Source organism: Equus asinus, chromosome 2, assembly GCF_041296235.1.
Source record: "Equus asinus isolate D_3611 breed Donkey chromosome 2, EquAss-T2T_v2, whole genome shotgun sequence".
In the NCBI taxonomy this organism is placed as follows: domain Eukaryota; kingdom Metazoa; phylum Chordata; class Mammalia; order Perissodactyla; family Equidae; genus Equus; species Equus asinus.
The window spans coordinates 169,037,207-169,050,580 of NC_091791.1; the positions used below are offsets into that span (position 1 = coordinate 169,037,207).

At 59.5% G+C, this 13,374-nt stretch overlaps 2 protein-coding genes across 15 annotated transcripts in view; both read left to right on the forward strand.

The window, feature by feature from the left end:
* The window catches only part of CARMIL3 (capping protein regulator and myosin 1 linker 3), a 17,640-nt gene extending 13,213 nt beyond the window's left edge, over window positions 1-4,427 (forward strand). For 4 of the 12 annotated variants that reach the window (XM_070504097.1, XM_070504098.1, XM_070504099.1 and 1 more), the window contains exons 33-39: window positions 107-422; window positions 758-886; window positions 1,526-1,592; window positions 1,688-1,777; window positions 3,301-3,419; window positions 3,507-3,687; window positions 3,859-4,236. In XM_070504097.1, coding sequence (XP_070360198.1) covers window positions 107-422; window positions 758-886; window positions 1,526-1,592; window positions 1,688-1,777; window positions 3,301-3,419; window positions 3,507-3,687; window positions 3,859-4,103 — 1,147 coding nt within the window. In that variant the 3' untranslated portion in view covers window positions 4,104-4,236. Of the gene's footprint in view, window positions 1-106; window positions 423-757; window positions 887-1,525; window positions 1,593-1,687; window positions 1,778-3,300; window positions 3,420-3,506; window positions 3,688-3,858 lie in introns of all 12 variants that reach the window. The other 8 variants (XM_070504104.1, XM_070504106.1, XM_044765358.2 and 5 more) reach the window with 5 other exon arrangements.
* A 1,817-nt stretch (window positions 4,428-6,244) lies between these two features.
* CPNE6 (copine 6) lies at window positions 6,245-12,880 on the forward strand. 3 transcript variants are annotated; one of them, XM_014868626.3, is made up of 17 exons: window positions 6,245-6,380; window positions 7,698-7,888; window positions 8,324-8,503; window positions 8,848-8,922; window positions 9,090-9,164; window positions 9,325-9,408; window positions 9,498-9,587; window positions 9,956-10,060; window positions 10,296-10,382; window positions 10,622-10,681; window positions 10,951-11,084; window positions 11,162-11,216; window positions 11,308-11,359; window positions 11,695-11,828; window positions 11,959-12,195; window positions 12,393-12,566; window positions 12,687-12,880. In XM_014868626.3, the coding sequence occupies exons 2-16, from the start codon at window positions 7,721-7,723 to the stop codon at window positions 12,528-12,530; spliced, it is 1,674 nt and encodes a 557-aa protein (XP_014724112.1). In that variant the 5' UTR covers window positions 6,245-6,380; window positions 7,698-7,720; the 3' UTR covers window positions 12,531-12,566; window positions 12,687-12,880. The 3 variants fall into 3 exon arrangements, with proteins under 3 accessions (XP_014724112.1, XP_014724111.1, XP_044621296.1); XM_014868625.3 differs by having other exon boundaries at window positions 6,249-6,380; window positions 7,676-7,888; XM_044765361.2 differs by having other exon boundaries at window positions 6,284-6,380; window positions 7,717-7,888.
* Window positions 12,881-13,374: the final 494 nt, after the last annotated feature.

Genomic DNA, 13,374 nt, shown 5'->3' on the forward strand with positions numbered 1-13,374 from the left:
CAAGGACTGGACCTGCACCAGCACCACCCTGGGCCCTGTGCCACCTCTGCATCTGGGATTCATGTCTCCCTGTGGCTTTGTCCTGACTCACCCCGACCCTGCCCAGCTATCCCCGGACTCTGCGGACCCTGCGGCCCGGCCTCTCGGAGCCGCCACTGCCTCCACTCCAGAAGAAGAGGCGCCGAGGCCTGTTTCACTTTCGCCGGCCCCGGAGCTTCAAGGGGGACCGGGGGCCAGGGTCCCCCACCACCGGGCTCCTCCTCCCTCCACCCCCTCCCCCACCCCCCACTCAGGAGAGCCCCCCAAGCCCAGACCCTCCCAGCCTCGGCAATAACTCCTCCCCCTGCTGGAGCCCAGAGGAGGAAAGTGGCCTCCTCCCTGGATTTGGAGGGGGCCGGGGGCCTTCCTTCCGCAGGAAGATGGTAAGTGAAGAGGGTGTGCTGCATCCTCCCCGTTTGCTGTCCCCCACATAGCCCACCCACTGACCCCAGCCCAGCAATTAGTGGGAGAATGCTAGGACTCGGGGTTCTGGGGAACCTTGGTCATCCCAATTTCCTGCCCCTTGAGAGTCTGGCTAAGCCTGGTGACCCAGAGCATGCTGGGAGTGCTGCAAGCAGAGGAGGGCGGACTCCTCAGAGGGCAGGGGTCTGGCAGGGCTTCCCTAGGCTGGCGCCCCAGAGGGGCAGGGGCCCTCCCCTACTCCCTGGGAACCCCTTCTCCATTGGGAACTGCTTGTAAACCTGAGACCTTGTTCCAGGGCACTGAGGGGACAGAGCCAGGGGAAGGGGTCCAGGCCCCTGGGACGGCACAGCAGCCAAGAGTCCACGGTGTTGCCCTTCCTGGGTTGGGAAGAGCCAAGGGTTGGAGCTTCGATGGGAAACGAGAGGTGAGGGGAGCCGGAGGTAAACCGAGGGTCCCGTGGGTCCCTGTCTACCACCCTCCCCTCCCTGTGCACTGTCTCTGGCAGGCAGTGGAGAGAGAGTGGAACAGTGACAGCGGAAGGTATTAGCTGCAGTCCTGCCCATCCCACCCACTGGCCGTGGAATCCTGGACGGCTCACTTAACCTCCCGGAGCCTCTGCTTCCTTGTAAAATGGCTGGTTGTAAAAATACTGACCTCTTGAGCGGTGTTTCCAAATTGGGTGACTTTACCACCTTCAGGGCAACTTTTACCTTCTCCACCTAACACCTGTATTAATCTTTACACGTTATTTTTATTTAAATCAACTCACCTTTTTAACTTAGTCTGGACCTAAGCATTATCGTCTTTAAAATCGTGGGCTTATTGTAGTAGTCATGTTTTTTTCTACTACACATAAAATGAACATGTAACTATTAAAATAATAGCATTTTCACACGTGTAAACCATTTCTTATGCCCCTAGGGTGGTGTGGGTGCTACTCTGGAAAAAAAGTCCAAGTTTCTAGGGACAAATGACAGGAGGTGCTGGGGCAGAAGCTCCTTGTTAACTGCAGTCCCCATGTGGAGGGGACTTTTCTTAGGACCTGACTCAGCTGTCCTTTCAGGGCCCAGGCCCAGACCTGGAGGGCAGCGTCCAGGCTTGGCAGAAACGGCGCTCTTCGGATGACGCAGGTGAGAATGGTGGCCCTCACTGCCTGTTTTGGGCCCTTTCTCGGAGGCCCCTACTGACTTGCCTTTCCCTTCTCTCATACCCGCCTCCACCCCAGGGCCTGGAGCCTGGAAGCCCCCACCACCCCCTCAAAGCACCAAGCCGAGCTTCAGCGCCATGCGCAGAGCAGAGGCCACATGGCACATAGGTATGGAACGCCTCTTCTCAGGCCGCAGCACTGCAGGCCCAGGGTGTGTCCAAAGAAACAGAAGCTACGGCCCCGGCGCTGGGGAATTTACAGCCAAGGTGGGGCAGTAAGAAGTCAACACAGTGAAAATGTTTAGGGATATTTACAAAGCTACATCCAAAAGAGACAGACAACCCAACCGGAAGAGAGGGCCTGCAGAACAAAAGTGGCTTTGCCAGGGTTAGCAGACAGCAACGCTTTGTGGATGGTTCTGGGGAAGTCTCTAGGGCAAAGGCCACCTCTGGCCACCATCAGCAAAGTGGCAGCCTCCATAAAGAAGGCTTCTCTCTGCACCTCAGCTGGGAAAGAGGGAGGGCAGTACCAGCCCTGCCAGGCCCAGCTCGGACATCCCAGTGTCTTCCAAAAATAGCTTTCCAGGCCGTCCTCAGCTCAGTCAGAAAGGTGTCACAAGGAAGGAGCAAGAGTCCTGCCTTGGAGGTCAGACACCTGGGGGTTAGTCCCAGCTCAGCCACCACCAGCAGTGTTGACCTTAAGCAAGTCACTTACCTCTGGCTCCGAGACTCTGGAGGAATAAAGGAGAGGGGATGATGGTATGACGCCTCCCTTCTTCTGGGTTCAGAGCACCTCTCACTTAGGGAGCCACTGAAGGAGAGCTAGTCAACTCGGCCTCCACTCAAGTTGGTGGCCCTCCAACCTCATTGACGTGGACAAATCTCTCTGTAGATGTGGACACTCCCTCAGTCTCCTCCACTCCCACCCCAGGGCTAGGGCATAAAGGCATGGTGCAGCGCCAGGCTGGCCCAGGCTCAGCAGTGCCTCTGCTCCTGCCCCCTCCTCCAAGGCCGACCCAGCACCAGGGCATCTTTGCTGATGACCCCATCCCACACACAGACTAGTTAAAACCCCCAAAGCGGGGCTCCATCCTTCATTTTAGGAGACCACCGTAGTTGGATGCTCCACTGAGCATGGCCCTACCGCCAGCACCCTCCAAGTCTCTCTCACTCACACCTCACAGAAACACACACTGACAATACCTTCCAGGTGACAAAGCCTCAGGCTCAGGTTGCATAAAGCCACAGAGGCGGGAGGAGGGTGGGGAGTGGGGGGAGTGAGGGCGCCTCTCCTCAAGGCTCTCACCATGTAAATCAGACTGGCAGACAGTCCTGGGAATGCCAGGCTGCAGCCTTGGCAGGCCCCGGGGCACTGCAGCCCTGGATGGGCAGCCATGCCTGGGGACCCAGCAGGGCCTGCTCTGCCCAGCAGGAACAGGCGCAGGCCCTGCTCTTCAAGAGGGTCAGCCAGGCCAGGACCCCCTCCAGAGGTGATGGGCTCAGGATGATCCTGGGGACCAGAGCTAAGAAAATGTAGAGCAGAAGGGGACATCAAAGGCAGAGACATAGGAACAAATGGGCTTGGGGGGGTGAGGGGCAGTCCTGGCCCCCAGGGCTCCACAGGGACAGAGACAGGGAGGGCTCTGCAAAAATGCCTTTTCCTGCAGTTTCTCCTCTCTTCCCATCCCCCAGCTGAGGAGAGTGCCCCCAACCACAGCTGCCAGAGCCCCAGCCCAGCCTCCCAAGATGGAGAGGAGGAGAAGGAGGGGGCCCTATTCCCAGAGAGGACGGTTCCTGCTAGGAATGCCAAGGTGAGGGCCGGCAAGGAAGGTGGGGAAGGCACTTTGATGAGCCAAAAGGGTGGACTAACTGACTGAGCATCTTCCTTCTTCTCCCAGCTGCAGGACACCCCTGTAGCTCCACGGCCCCCCAAGCCGGTGGCAGTGCCCAGGGGCCGCCACCCCTCCCAGGAGCCAGGGAGCAGGGAGGAGGCTGAGGCTGGGGGAGCAGCCCCAGGAGTGAACAAGCCCCAGCTGCGGCTGGGCTCACAGCAGGACCAAGAGGAGCCGGAGGTCCAAGGTCTGCCACCTGGCTGGAAGGGGCTTGGGGCGCCTCTGGGGTCTTGCTGTCCACATTGGGTCCCCTTCCCAGGCAGGGAATGAGCTACAGACAATCAGGAGTCACAGCCTGGATGAACGCCAGCCTGTGAGCCCCACTCATGTGCCAGGCCTGCCCTGACTGTCATTCCAGGGCCCCTGGAACCGGGCCGCCGGACCGCCCCTCTGAAGCCCAAGAGGACACGGCGGGCACAGTCCTGCGACAAACTGGAGCCTGATAGAAGACGGCCCCCTGACCCCACAGGTGCCAGCGGGGTGGGCGAGAGGTCGGTCCCATTCCCACCCATCTGTCTGACATGGCGCCGCTACACTGGGCAGCTGGCTCTCCCTGCCCAGGAAACAGGGCCCCCTGGATTTGTCCCCAGCAGGAACCAGTGAGCCAGGAACAGACTGACAGCGGCTGCAGCACCCACCCCAGCCCGCCTCTCAACATGTGCCTCACAAGGACTCAGACCCCCACCCACCCGACACCCCCAGGCCCCTCTGCCAGCCCCAGTCCCACAGGGGCAGGATGGCAGGATGATGGTGGGGGACAGGAAGGGAGGGAGCAACCTGGAGAGAGGGAGGCTCTGGGTGCCATGCTGGCTCTGCAGAGAGCTTAGGGGTGGGGCCATCTCCTCCTCCGGAAGGGCAGATCTGTCCCTCTCTCCCCAGGGGCTCTCTCCTCACTTGTATAGAATAAAAAACAGAATCACCACCTGCCTCAAGTCTCTGCTGTCTTCCCCATTCTCTGCCCCCTCCCCACCATCTGCTCCCCTTCCACAAGCCCTCGCAGTTGGGAAAAGCGAGGAACGCCCCACAGGGGTGGGGCTGGGGCTCTGTGAGGAGAAGAGGAGAAGACTGGAGATGTGCTGGACTGGACGGGAGGGGACCAACAAGTCTCCCAGCCAGGATGGCTGTTATGTGCAAAGTCTGGGGTGAGCTGGCTGGAGAAGGACCAAAAGGGCAGAAACCAGTACCAGTGCATGTCCTGCCTCGGCGGGTACAGTGGGATTGGTGCACCAGGAGGAGATTGGGGAGCAGTATGCTATGTGTGTATGTGTGAGTGTGTGTGTGTTTACACACAGACAAGCTCACTAATGCTGCAGTTAAATGCGGTTGGGTCATCCTGGGGGCACCACCAATAGTCAGAAATCCCAACAGTAGAGTGGCCTGTAGGTGAGCAGAAGTGAGAGGGAGTCTATGGCATGAGAAGGTCAACAATTAACTGTTCGCATTGGCGTACTAACAAATACTAGCTTGGCATTCAAGACTCGGCTCAAGAGCCTCCTCTGTAAAGCCGTTCCTGATGCCCTCCCCCAACTCATCTAAATGGAACCCTCCCTGTTTGTGGCCCACTGCATCCTGAACAGGTCCACAACTTTGCACCTGTCACACTTAATTGCACTTGTGTATTCGCTTATTATCTCTGTCCGCTGGTCTGTCTGTTCTAGTGACATGCACCTCCCCCAGGGGCAGGAGCTATATCTTAATCACCTGTGTAGCCCCCGCCCTGGCACAGTGCCTGGCACCCAGGAGATGCTTGGTAAATGGCTGCTACCTTAATATATGAGCAACTCAGGAGATGGAGGGTGAAGATGTTCTGGTAAACCCTCTTGCGTACTCATCCCAGATCGCCACGTACCCACGTGGGGCTGCAGCTCCACAGGCAATTGCTCACTTCCCCTGGTCTCACTAGGGAATGACTAATGTCTTGTTTCCTCAAATCTGTGCGTGGCCTGGCCCCTCCCACAAGAATGTGGCCATATGGGTTGAATCTCCGGGAGGGGGTGCATTGTGGGCACCAAGAAGAAGCCTCAGGAATCAGTCCTCAGCACATCTCCCCACCAGGCATCCCCTGTCTTCGGGGGGCTGTGTGACCCGGATGTGAGACTGTGTGCCCTTAAGCAATTGGGTCCATGCCCTTGTGTCTCCCTGTTAAAAGGTGGCTGGGAAACTGGCCCTCATTCTCAAAGCTATGAGGTCCGGCATGGTATGTGATGGCTTTTAAGGAGCACGTGAAGATCTCCGTTCTGTTATATTCCGGTTGGTGTGAGTGAGTGTATGTGTGTGCGTGTGACAAGTATAGCCCAGGGTTCTTTTGCATGTGACTGCAAATATCCTTAACAAGTGCGATGTGGAGAGTCTCGTGAGACAGGGTGTGTTTCCCTATGTGTATCCATAGGGCTGTCACTGTCGTGGTGTCACAGTGGGTTTATGTGCTGGCGCCTGTGTGTGTCAAGATATGTGTGAGCCTGTGAGTCGTGGGTGCATGTGTCCCCATCATTTCCCAGTGTGAATGTGTGTGTGCGCACATACCACCGCAATGTGTGCATCTCTGTGATGCTGGGTGTGGGTGTGGCGTGAAGGAGAAGATGTGTGTCACTGTGTCTGTGGGGGTCCTGCCTCTGTGCCACCCCGAGTCCGCCCTCCTCCCCAAGTTCTGTGGCTCCCTCCCAGGCAGTGGCTCTGCCCCTCCCCTCCTCTCCCTCCCAACCAGTCTGTGCGGGGGGAGCTGGTGCTGCAGCCCCCCCACCCCTCCCCATCCAGGCCCCATAAATAGCAGCAGAGTCGGAGCTGGAGCCGGAGTCGGAGCCAGCGCCAGTGGCTGGAGCAGCAAGGGAGTCAGGGCCAGGGCCAGAGAGCCGGAGAGAGGAGCCCCCGACTAGAGCCCAGGTGAGCCCACCCTTCCTCCCCAGCCCAGCCCCAGCCTGGCCCAGCCTGGCCCAGTCTCCATAACAACTCTCCCCCAGGCCCCAGAGAGGTCTCCAGTCCTGCCCGATCCCCTCGCCACCACACGCCCCTGCCCATCTCAGCGGATCTGAGAGAACTGGGAAACTCATGGCTGGACGGCAGAGACCCCCCCACCCCAGACCCTCCCTCACATATCCAGAAAGGCACACTGGGTGATGGGGTGGGAGCAGCATCCAGCCAGAGAAGGGTCCCAGTTCCGAGCGAGGTACAGGAAATGTCACACCCTCCTGAAGACAGACACACAACTAGAGGACAGACACACGGGGAGGGGGCATTCAGACACACCCACGCACACTTGCTGGGGGAAGCACGACATGAGAGCAGACAGCCTCACCCTGAGATGTGGACAGACACAGATAGATGGACCAACCGACCATAAGCTCGGCCAGTGTACCCCTGCCTGCTGCTGCCCGAGGCTTGGCACCACTGCTGGGGGAGGGTGGCTTGCGTGCATCCCACAGGCAGCATGGAGGGGGCCGCGGCTCCCCAAAAATCCTGTCGCTAAGAGACAATGCAAGCGCTGCCAAGAAGTGTGAGAACAGGGGAGGTGGAGAGGGAAGCGAGAGTTGTCACCGTGGGAGCCCCTGCGGCGGGGGGCGGGGGGGGGAGTGGGGGGGTGGGGGGGAACCTGAAGGAGCTTTCAGCAGGGACAGGGCTCTGCCTCCAACTCCCCCAGCCCACCACCCCTCCCTTTCCATCAGCCAACCAGAAGGTGAGTCGGGGGAGGTGGATAGGGACAGCCGGCAGGGCCCCCTGCAACCTGCCTCCTCCTGCCCATCACAGATTCCGCTCCTGAGGCCGGTCCTCTTCAGACTTTCAGGGGCCCCTCCACCCCCTTCCCCACCCCCTTGCCCCAGTTCAGCTCCCTCGTGCCAAGCCTGAGTGCAGCGCTGGCTCAAACATCAGCTGGGAAATAGCAGAAGGTGCTGAGGCAGCAGAAAGCGTGGATCAATCGATGGCCTAGGAGCCAAGACTGCCGGGAACCCCACCAACCCTCCAGCCTCTCCAGCCCCACCCATGCACACTAGGTCAACAGGGGTGACAGGAGCACAGGGCTGTGCAGGAGTGAGAGGCTCAGGTCCTCCACCCTCCCCTGCTCTGAGCTCTGGGAAGCTGAGCCGAGGGTGGGGGAGACAGGGGGTGCAAGAGATCCCAGGGCCTCAGGCAGCAGGACAAAGGAGGGCAGGCTCTCAGAAGACCGACCCCTCCCTTGGCAGGTGTTTCCTTTCCACTGTCCAGGTCATCTCTGTCCCCCCAGTGACATGTCTGACCCTGAGATGGGATGGGTGCCTGAGCCCCCAGCCATGACACTGGGGGCCTCGCGGGTGGAGCTGCGGGTGTCCTGCCACGGCCTCCTGGACCGAGACACACTCACCAAGCCCCACCCCTGCGTGTTGCTCAAGCTCTACTCTGACGAGCAGTGGGTGGAGGTGAGAAGGGGCTTGGGTCTTTCCTTCACTAACCCCCTGGCCCGGGAAGGAGGGAGGCCAGGTGGGGGCGATGAAAGTCTCATGATGGAACGTGAGGATTCTGAGGGGTTTCTTCTCAGCTGTGTGGGTAACCTTGGAGACGAGTGTGCCACCATTACGAACCCAAACCATTTTACAGTTTCCACAGCCCAGAGTCCCAGAGGGTCCCAACACCGCACTGGAGGCAGTGGCACAACCCCCAAAAGCCTTATGAGAGCCCCAGAGAGCTGACAGTCTGGTGGGCTGGCGGCACCCTGAGCTCAGGGTTCAGCCTAGAGAGGGAAGAGCTAGTCGCTGGGGATGTGGGAGTCCAAGGAAAGCTGGCAGGAGTGAGGTGGTCTAGGGCAGAGAAAAGTAGCCTGGGTTCCCACAGGGCCCTCACTCCTCCTGCCGCAGGTGGAGCACACGGAGGTGCTACGCTCCTGCTCCAGCCCCGTCTTCTCTCGGGTGCTGGCCCTCGAGTACTTTTTTGAGGAGAAGCAGCCGCTGCAGTTCCACGTGTTTGACGCCGAGGACGGAGCTACCAGCCCCCGCAATGACACCTTCCTGGGCTCTACGGAATGCACCTTGGGCCAGGTTTGCATTCCCACCCCACCCAACCCCAGCTTCTGCCTCTAACAGCCAAAATAACAGACAGTGTGAGCTCAAGAGCTAGTTCAATCAGGGCTTAGACCCCATCTCCAACATTCACTGGCTGTGCAGCCTTGGGCAAGATTCTTAACCTCTCTGAATCTTAGTTTCCTCATCTAAACAATGGGGTCACAGTGCCTACCTCTTAAGGTTGCTGTGGAGATTAAGTCCAACCCTAGCCCAAGTGCAGCCCCTGTGGGCATTCAGAGGGCACTGATTCCCTTGTCCGTTGTACCCTGGCCAAGGCAGGGGGGCACCACAACTGGATCTCCCTCCACCTCCATCCCCAGATTGTGTCACAAACCAAGGTCACTAAGCCATTGCTGCTGAAGAATGGGAAGACAGCGGGCAAGTCCACCATCACGGTAGGCAAGGTCCCCTGTACTCACCCTTGGGCAGAGCGGTCAATGCCCCTGCATGGACATCCTGGTAACATCATGCCCAAGACTGGTACCCTCCTAAGGGAGAGTGCACATGGGGTGGCCCTTGTGGTGGGGGGTGGTGGGGTCCTGCCACTTGTGTCCCCTGGCAGATCGTGGCCGAGGAGGTATCCGGCACCAACGACTATGTGCAACTCACCTTCAGAGCCCACAAGCTGGACAACAAGGTTGGAACCCAAGAGTCCAGGCCCCCATCTCCTGTTAGAGAGCCGAGGCTCCCCCCACTCAAGACCAATCCCAGGGCCCTTGTGCTGCTCTCTTCTCAGCGTTAGCTGCCTCCCCCTGCAGACCTCACCAGGCTCATGGGCCCCTTCCCCTGTCCCTCAGGATCTGTTCAGCAAGTCTGACCCTTTCATGGAGATCTATAAGACCAACGGGGAACAGAGTGACCAGCTGGTCTGGAGGACCGAGGTTGGTGCCTGGGGCAATGGGGAAGGAGGGAGGAAGAGCAGAGTAGGAAACTTAGATAGGAGGTGACCAGCCTCTGGGGCCTCTCTAAGGTGGTGAAGAACAACCTGAACCCCAGCTGGGAGCCGTTCCGCCTGTCCCTGCACTCCCTATGCAGCTGTGATGTCCACCGGCCTCTCAAGGTGAAGCCCTGCCACCAAGGGCAGCTGATTGGAGCATTGGGCCTCTGTCTGAGACCTTCTCCCTGAGTGTGGCAAGCCCTTTCCCTCGCTCCCTGAGACAAGCCCTTCCCATTGTGGGGTAAAGAACCGGTCAGAGCTCAGTGTTCTTACACAGTGTGCCTTATATCGGAGGCCAAAGTCCCTGCCAGACTGAGCCAAAGGATGAAGTTCAGCAGGTGGCCTCTTTGGGCAGGTTGAGGACATCTGTTTGGGCCTAGAGACTGTCAGGCCCCTACCTCCCTGAGTCCTTTCCCCTGCCCCAGGAACCTCTGCAAAGCATCCCTGACCCTGACCCTAACACCCCCCTACCCTCGCCCGCACCTTCCCAGTTCCTGGTGTATGACTACGACTCGAGTGGGAAGCATGACTTCATCGGCGAGTTCACCAGCACCTTCCAGGAGATGCAGGAAGGAACAGCAGACCCTGGGCAGGAGGTGCCACAAAGACCCCACCCCACTCCCCAGAATCCCACCCAGATCCCTGGAAAAATCTTGAGGGTGCTAAAGAGACGGCCATCTGTCACAGGAAGTGGAGAGGGTGGAAAGTACCCTGGCTCAGCCTAACGACTGAGGCATGGCGGGTTTTGCTCTGGGAGGCTCTGCGGGAAGCGGGGCAAGGGGTCACCTGAAGGAATCGTGACCCTAGGCTTGTGGGGCATGTGGGGTCTAGATGCAGTGGGACTGTATCAACCCCAAGTACCGGGACAAGAAGAAGAATTACAAGAGCTCAGGGACCGTGGTGCTGGCCCGGTGCACGGTAAACCCAGCGTCTTCCGAAGCCCTGGCCCAGCCCCAACCCCGACCGCACCCTCGCCTTCAACCCTGTCCTTGTTTCAAAAACCACTTTCTCTGCTTCTGGGAACGAGAAGCCTTGTCCTATCCCAGCGTGAACTTCAATCTCAAAAATCCTGGTCCCTCCACTTACCCTACAGAAGCCCCATCCAGCTCCCTCCTCTAAGGACCATCCCTCCACTTTGCCTCCCTCCCTCCCGCCAGGTGGAGAAGGTGCACACCTTTCTGGATTACATCATGGGAGGCTGCCAGATCAGCTTCACGGTAAAGGCCCAGGGGGTGGGGACACAGGCAAGAGGCACACAGGCCAAGCGCATAGTGAACTGAAGGAGCCCAGAATCTCCACTGCCCCTACTTGGGCCTTTCACGAGTCTTAGGGTTGTCATCCTGTTCCCCTTGCCCCACCCATGATGAGGCTACCTGTGATGGGCTCATCCAGATTCATCTTAGTCCTCCTTACAGACCCTAGCTCTGGCCTGGCCTCTCTGTTGGCTCTCATGGATGCAACATGACACTTCCCCCTTCCCCACCAGGTGGCCATTGACTTCACCGCCTCCAATGGGGACCCGAGAAGCAGCCAGTCCCTACACTGCCTCAGCCCCCGCCAGCCCAACCACTACCTGCAGGCCCTGCGTGCAGTGGGAGGCATCTGCCAGGACTACGACAGGTAGGAGGAGGTGGGGGCGGGGGCACAGGTAGGGAGGCCTTGCCCGATGGGCCCCCACAGCCTTTTCTTCTCCCCAGCGATAAGCGGTTCCCAGCGTTTGGCTTTGGGGCTCGAATCCCCCCCAACTTCGAGGTAGGCTGGATTTGAGAGGAAGACAGGAGATGGTGGGAGAGTCAGACAAGAAGGAAAGACACCCCCTCGCTGCCTCACCTTACCCTCACAGGTGTCCCATGACTTTGCTATCAACTTTGACCCAGAAAATCCTGAATGTGAAGGTAAGAGGGGAGATTCCCACCAGCCCTGCCTTCCCACCTCCAGCTTGCTGCACATCCTGTATAGCCCATGCAGGAGCACAGACTCCATTCCCATGGGCCCAGTCCCTGACCCTTCACCCATCCAGCACCTGTCTTCATTTGGTAAGACTTCCAGCTCCTGGCTCAGCATCTGCCCACCCAACTCCCGCAGCGCCTGGACCACCCAACTCTCCTCCTACTTAGTGAGGAACTTGGGGGGCAGGGCAGTCCCCAGACAGGGAAGCACCTTCTCGCTTTAAGGAGTGTCAGGAAGGACTCCCTGCTAATCTCTGCCAGCCTCATCCCTTTGCCCACAGAGATCTCAGGGGTCATCGCCTCCTATCGCCGTTGCCTGCCCCAGATCCAGCTCTATGGTCCCACCAACGTGGCCCCCATCATCAACCGAGTAGCTGGGCCAGCCCAGCGGGAGCAGAGCACCGGCCAAGCCACGGTGAGGAGACCAAGCAGGCAACCAGGGGCTGCCCCAGGTGTCCTCCTGTGGGGCCAGGGGCCCGGCTTGGAGTGGGTGCCAATGCCCTTGCACACGGAGCCGACCCTTCCTCCCCTCTGCCTGCCCTCAGAAGTACTCGGTGCTGCTGGTGCTCACGGATGGCGTGGTGAGCGACATGGCCGAGACCCGCACCGCCATCGTGCGCGCCTCCCGCCTGCCCATGTCCATCATCATCGTGGGTGTGGGCAATGCCGACTTCTCTGACATGCGACTGCTGGACGGCGACGACGGTACCTTGCGCTGCCCCCGAGGGGTGCCCGCGGCCCGCGACATTGTCCAGTTCGTGCCCTTCCGGGACTTCAAGGATGTAAGTACCCGGCGCCCCTCCCGGCTGAAGGACTCCTCAGGTCCTCATGCCCCCAAATCTGACCTGTCTCTCCCACCAAGCTGATGTCCTGCGAAGACGCTGGACCCCTCCAGAGGCCAAGGCGAAGCCCCGCCCCCTTACCTGACCCCGCCTCCTCCACTCTCCTGCCCTAACCACGTTCCGGTCCCCACCCCCAGGCCGCACCCTCTGCGCTAGCTAAGTGCGTCCTGGCGGAAGTGCCGCGGCAGGTGGTGGAGTACTACGCCAGCCAGGGCATCAGCCCGGGGCCTCCCAGGCCCTGCACGCCGGCCACCACCCCCAGCCCTAGCCCGTGACTGCCTCCACCGGATCAACACTCCCTCAGCCTCTCAGTGAGTCCTGGGGGCCCAAAGGGGTGGACATTAGGGGGTGCAAGGTGGGGCTTGGTGGAGCCCATCTTGGCTGGATGTGGTGTAAAAGAGGGCACTTATGACTATACCGCCATTTCCCAGGTGTCCTGACCCTTGTGACTCGAGTGACCAGTGCCTCTCCCCCTTGGTCCAGCTGTGCCCCTGGGTGCCAGAAGCGAGTGGTGAGCCCTGTCCCCATCTCTCCAGGCCCCACACCCTTCAACCTTGTGGCCCCTCAGTGACTTTCTTCAGTAATCTGACTTTCTGGCTGTTAATAAAGGGAACCACTCCTAGCATCTCAGCCTCTACCCCTCATGCCTCAGATGCCCAGTGGGCAGGCCGTAGCACCCACACACACACCATTAAGAAATGAGGACCAGCGCCTTTCAAAATCTGAGCCAGAATTCCAGGCAGCCCGATGTCCCTACAGGTTCACCTCAACTATGTGCCAGTGGGATCTGAGCAGCCCCTCCCCTCCCCTCCCAACCCCAGGGGGCCCAGGCACCATGAGGATTAATTACTGGAGATGGGGGGTAATAAGGGGCTGTCAAGGGGCAGGCTGATACCCTCTTACAGCTGTCTCCAGAGGAGCCCAGCTGAGTCCCCCAGGGGCTGAACCCCGGCCCCCACACAGCTGTGGGGCGGGCCGAGAAGGGGTATTGGGGGGCACTGCAGGAGGCAGCAGGTCTGCTAGTGAATTACGAATACAGAGGGGGCACCTAAGGTCCGTGCAGCCTGGTTTTCCTGGGTGTGTGAATGTGTGTGTGTGTTCTTGCACCTCCCTGACTCT

Bases quoted from the DNA above. Each gene is read 5' to 3' on its own strand.
- CPNE6 (XM_014868626.3), top strand. From the start codon at position 7,721: ATGTCTGACCCTGAGATGGGATGGGTGCCTGAGCCCCCAGCCATGACA. The intron at 11,829-11,958 runs GTGAGGAGACCA...GCCTGCCCTCAG, and splicing joins AGAGCACCGGCCAAGCCACG to AAGTACTCGGTGCTGCTGGT. The intron at 12,196-12,392 runs GTAAGTACCCGG...CCCCACCCCCAG, and splicing joins CCTTCCGGGACTTCAAGGAT to GCCGCACCCTCTGCGCTAGC.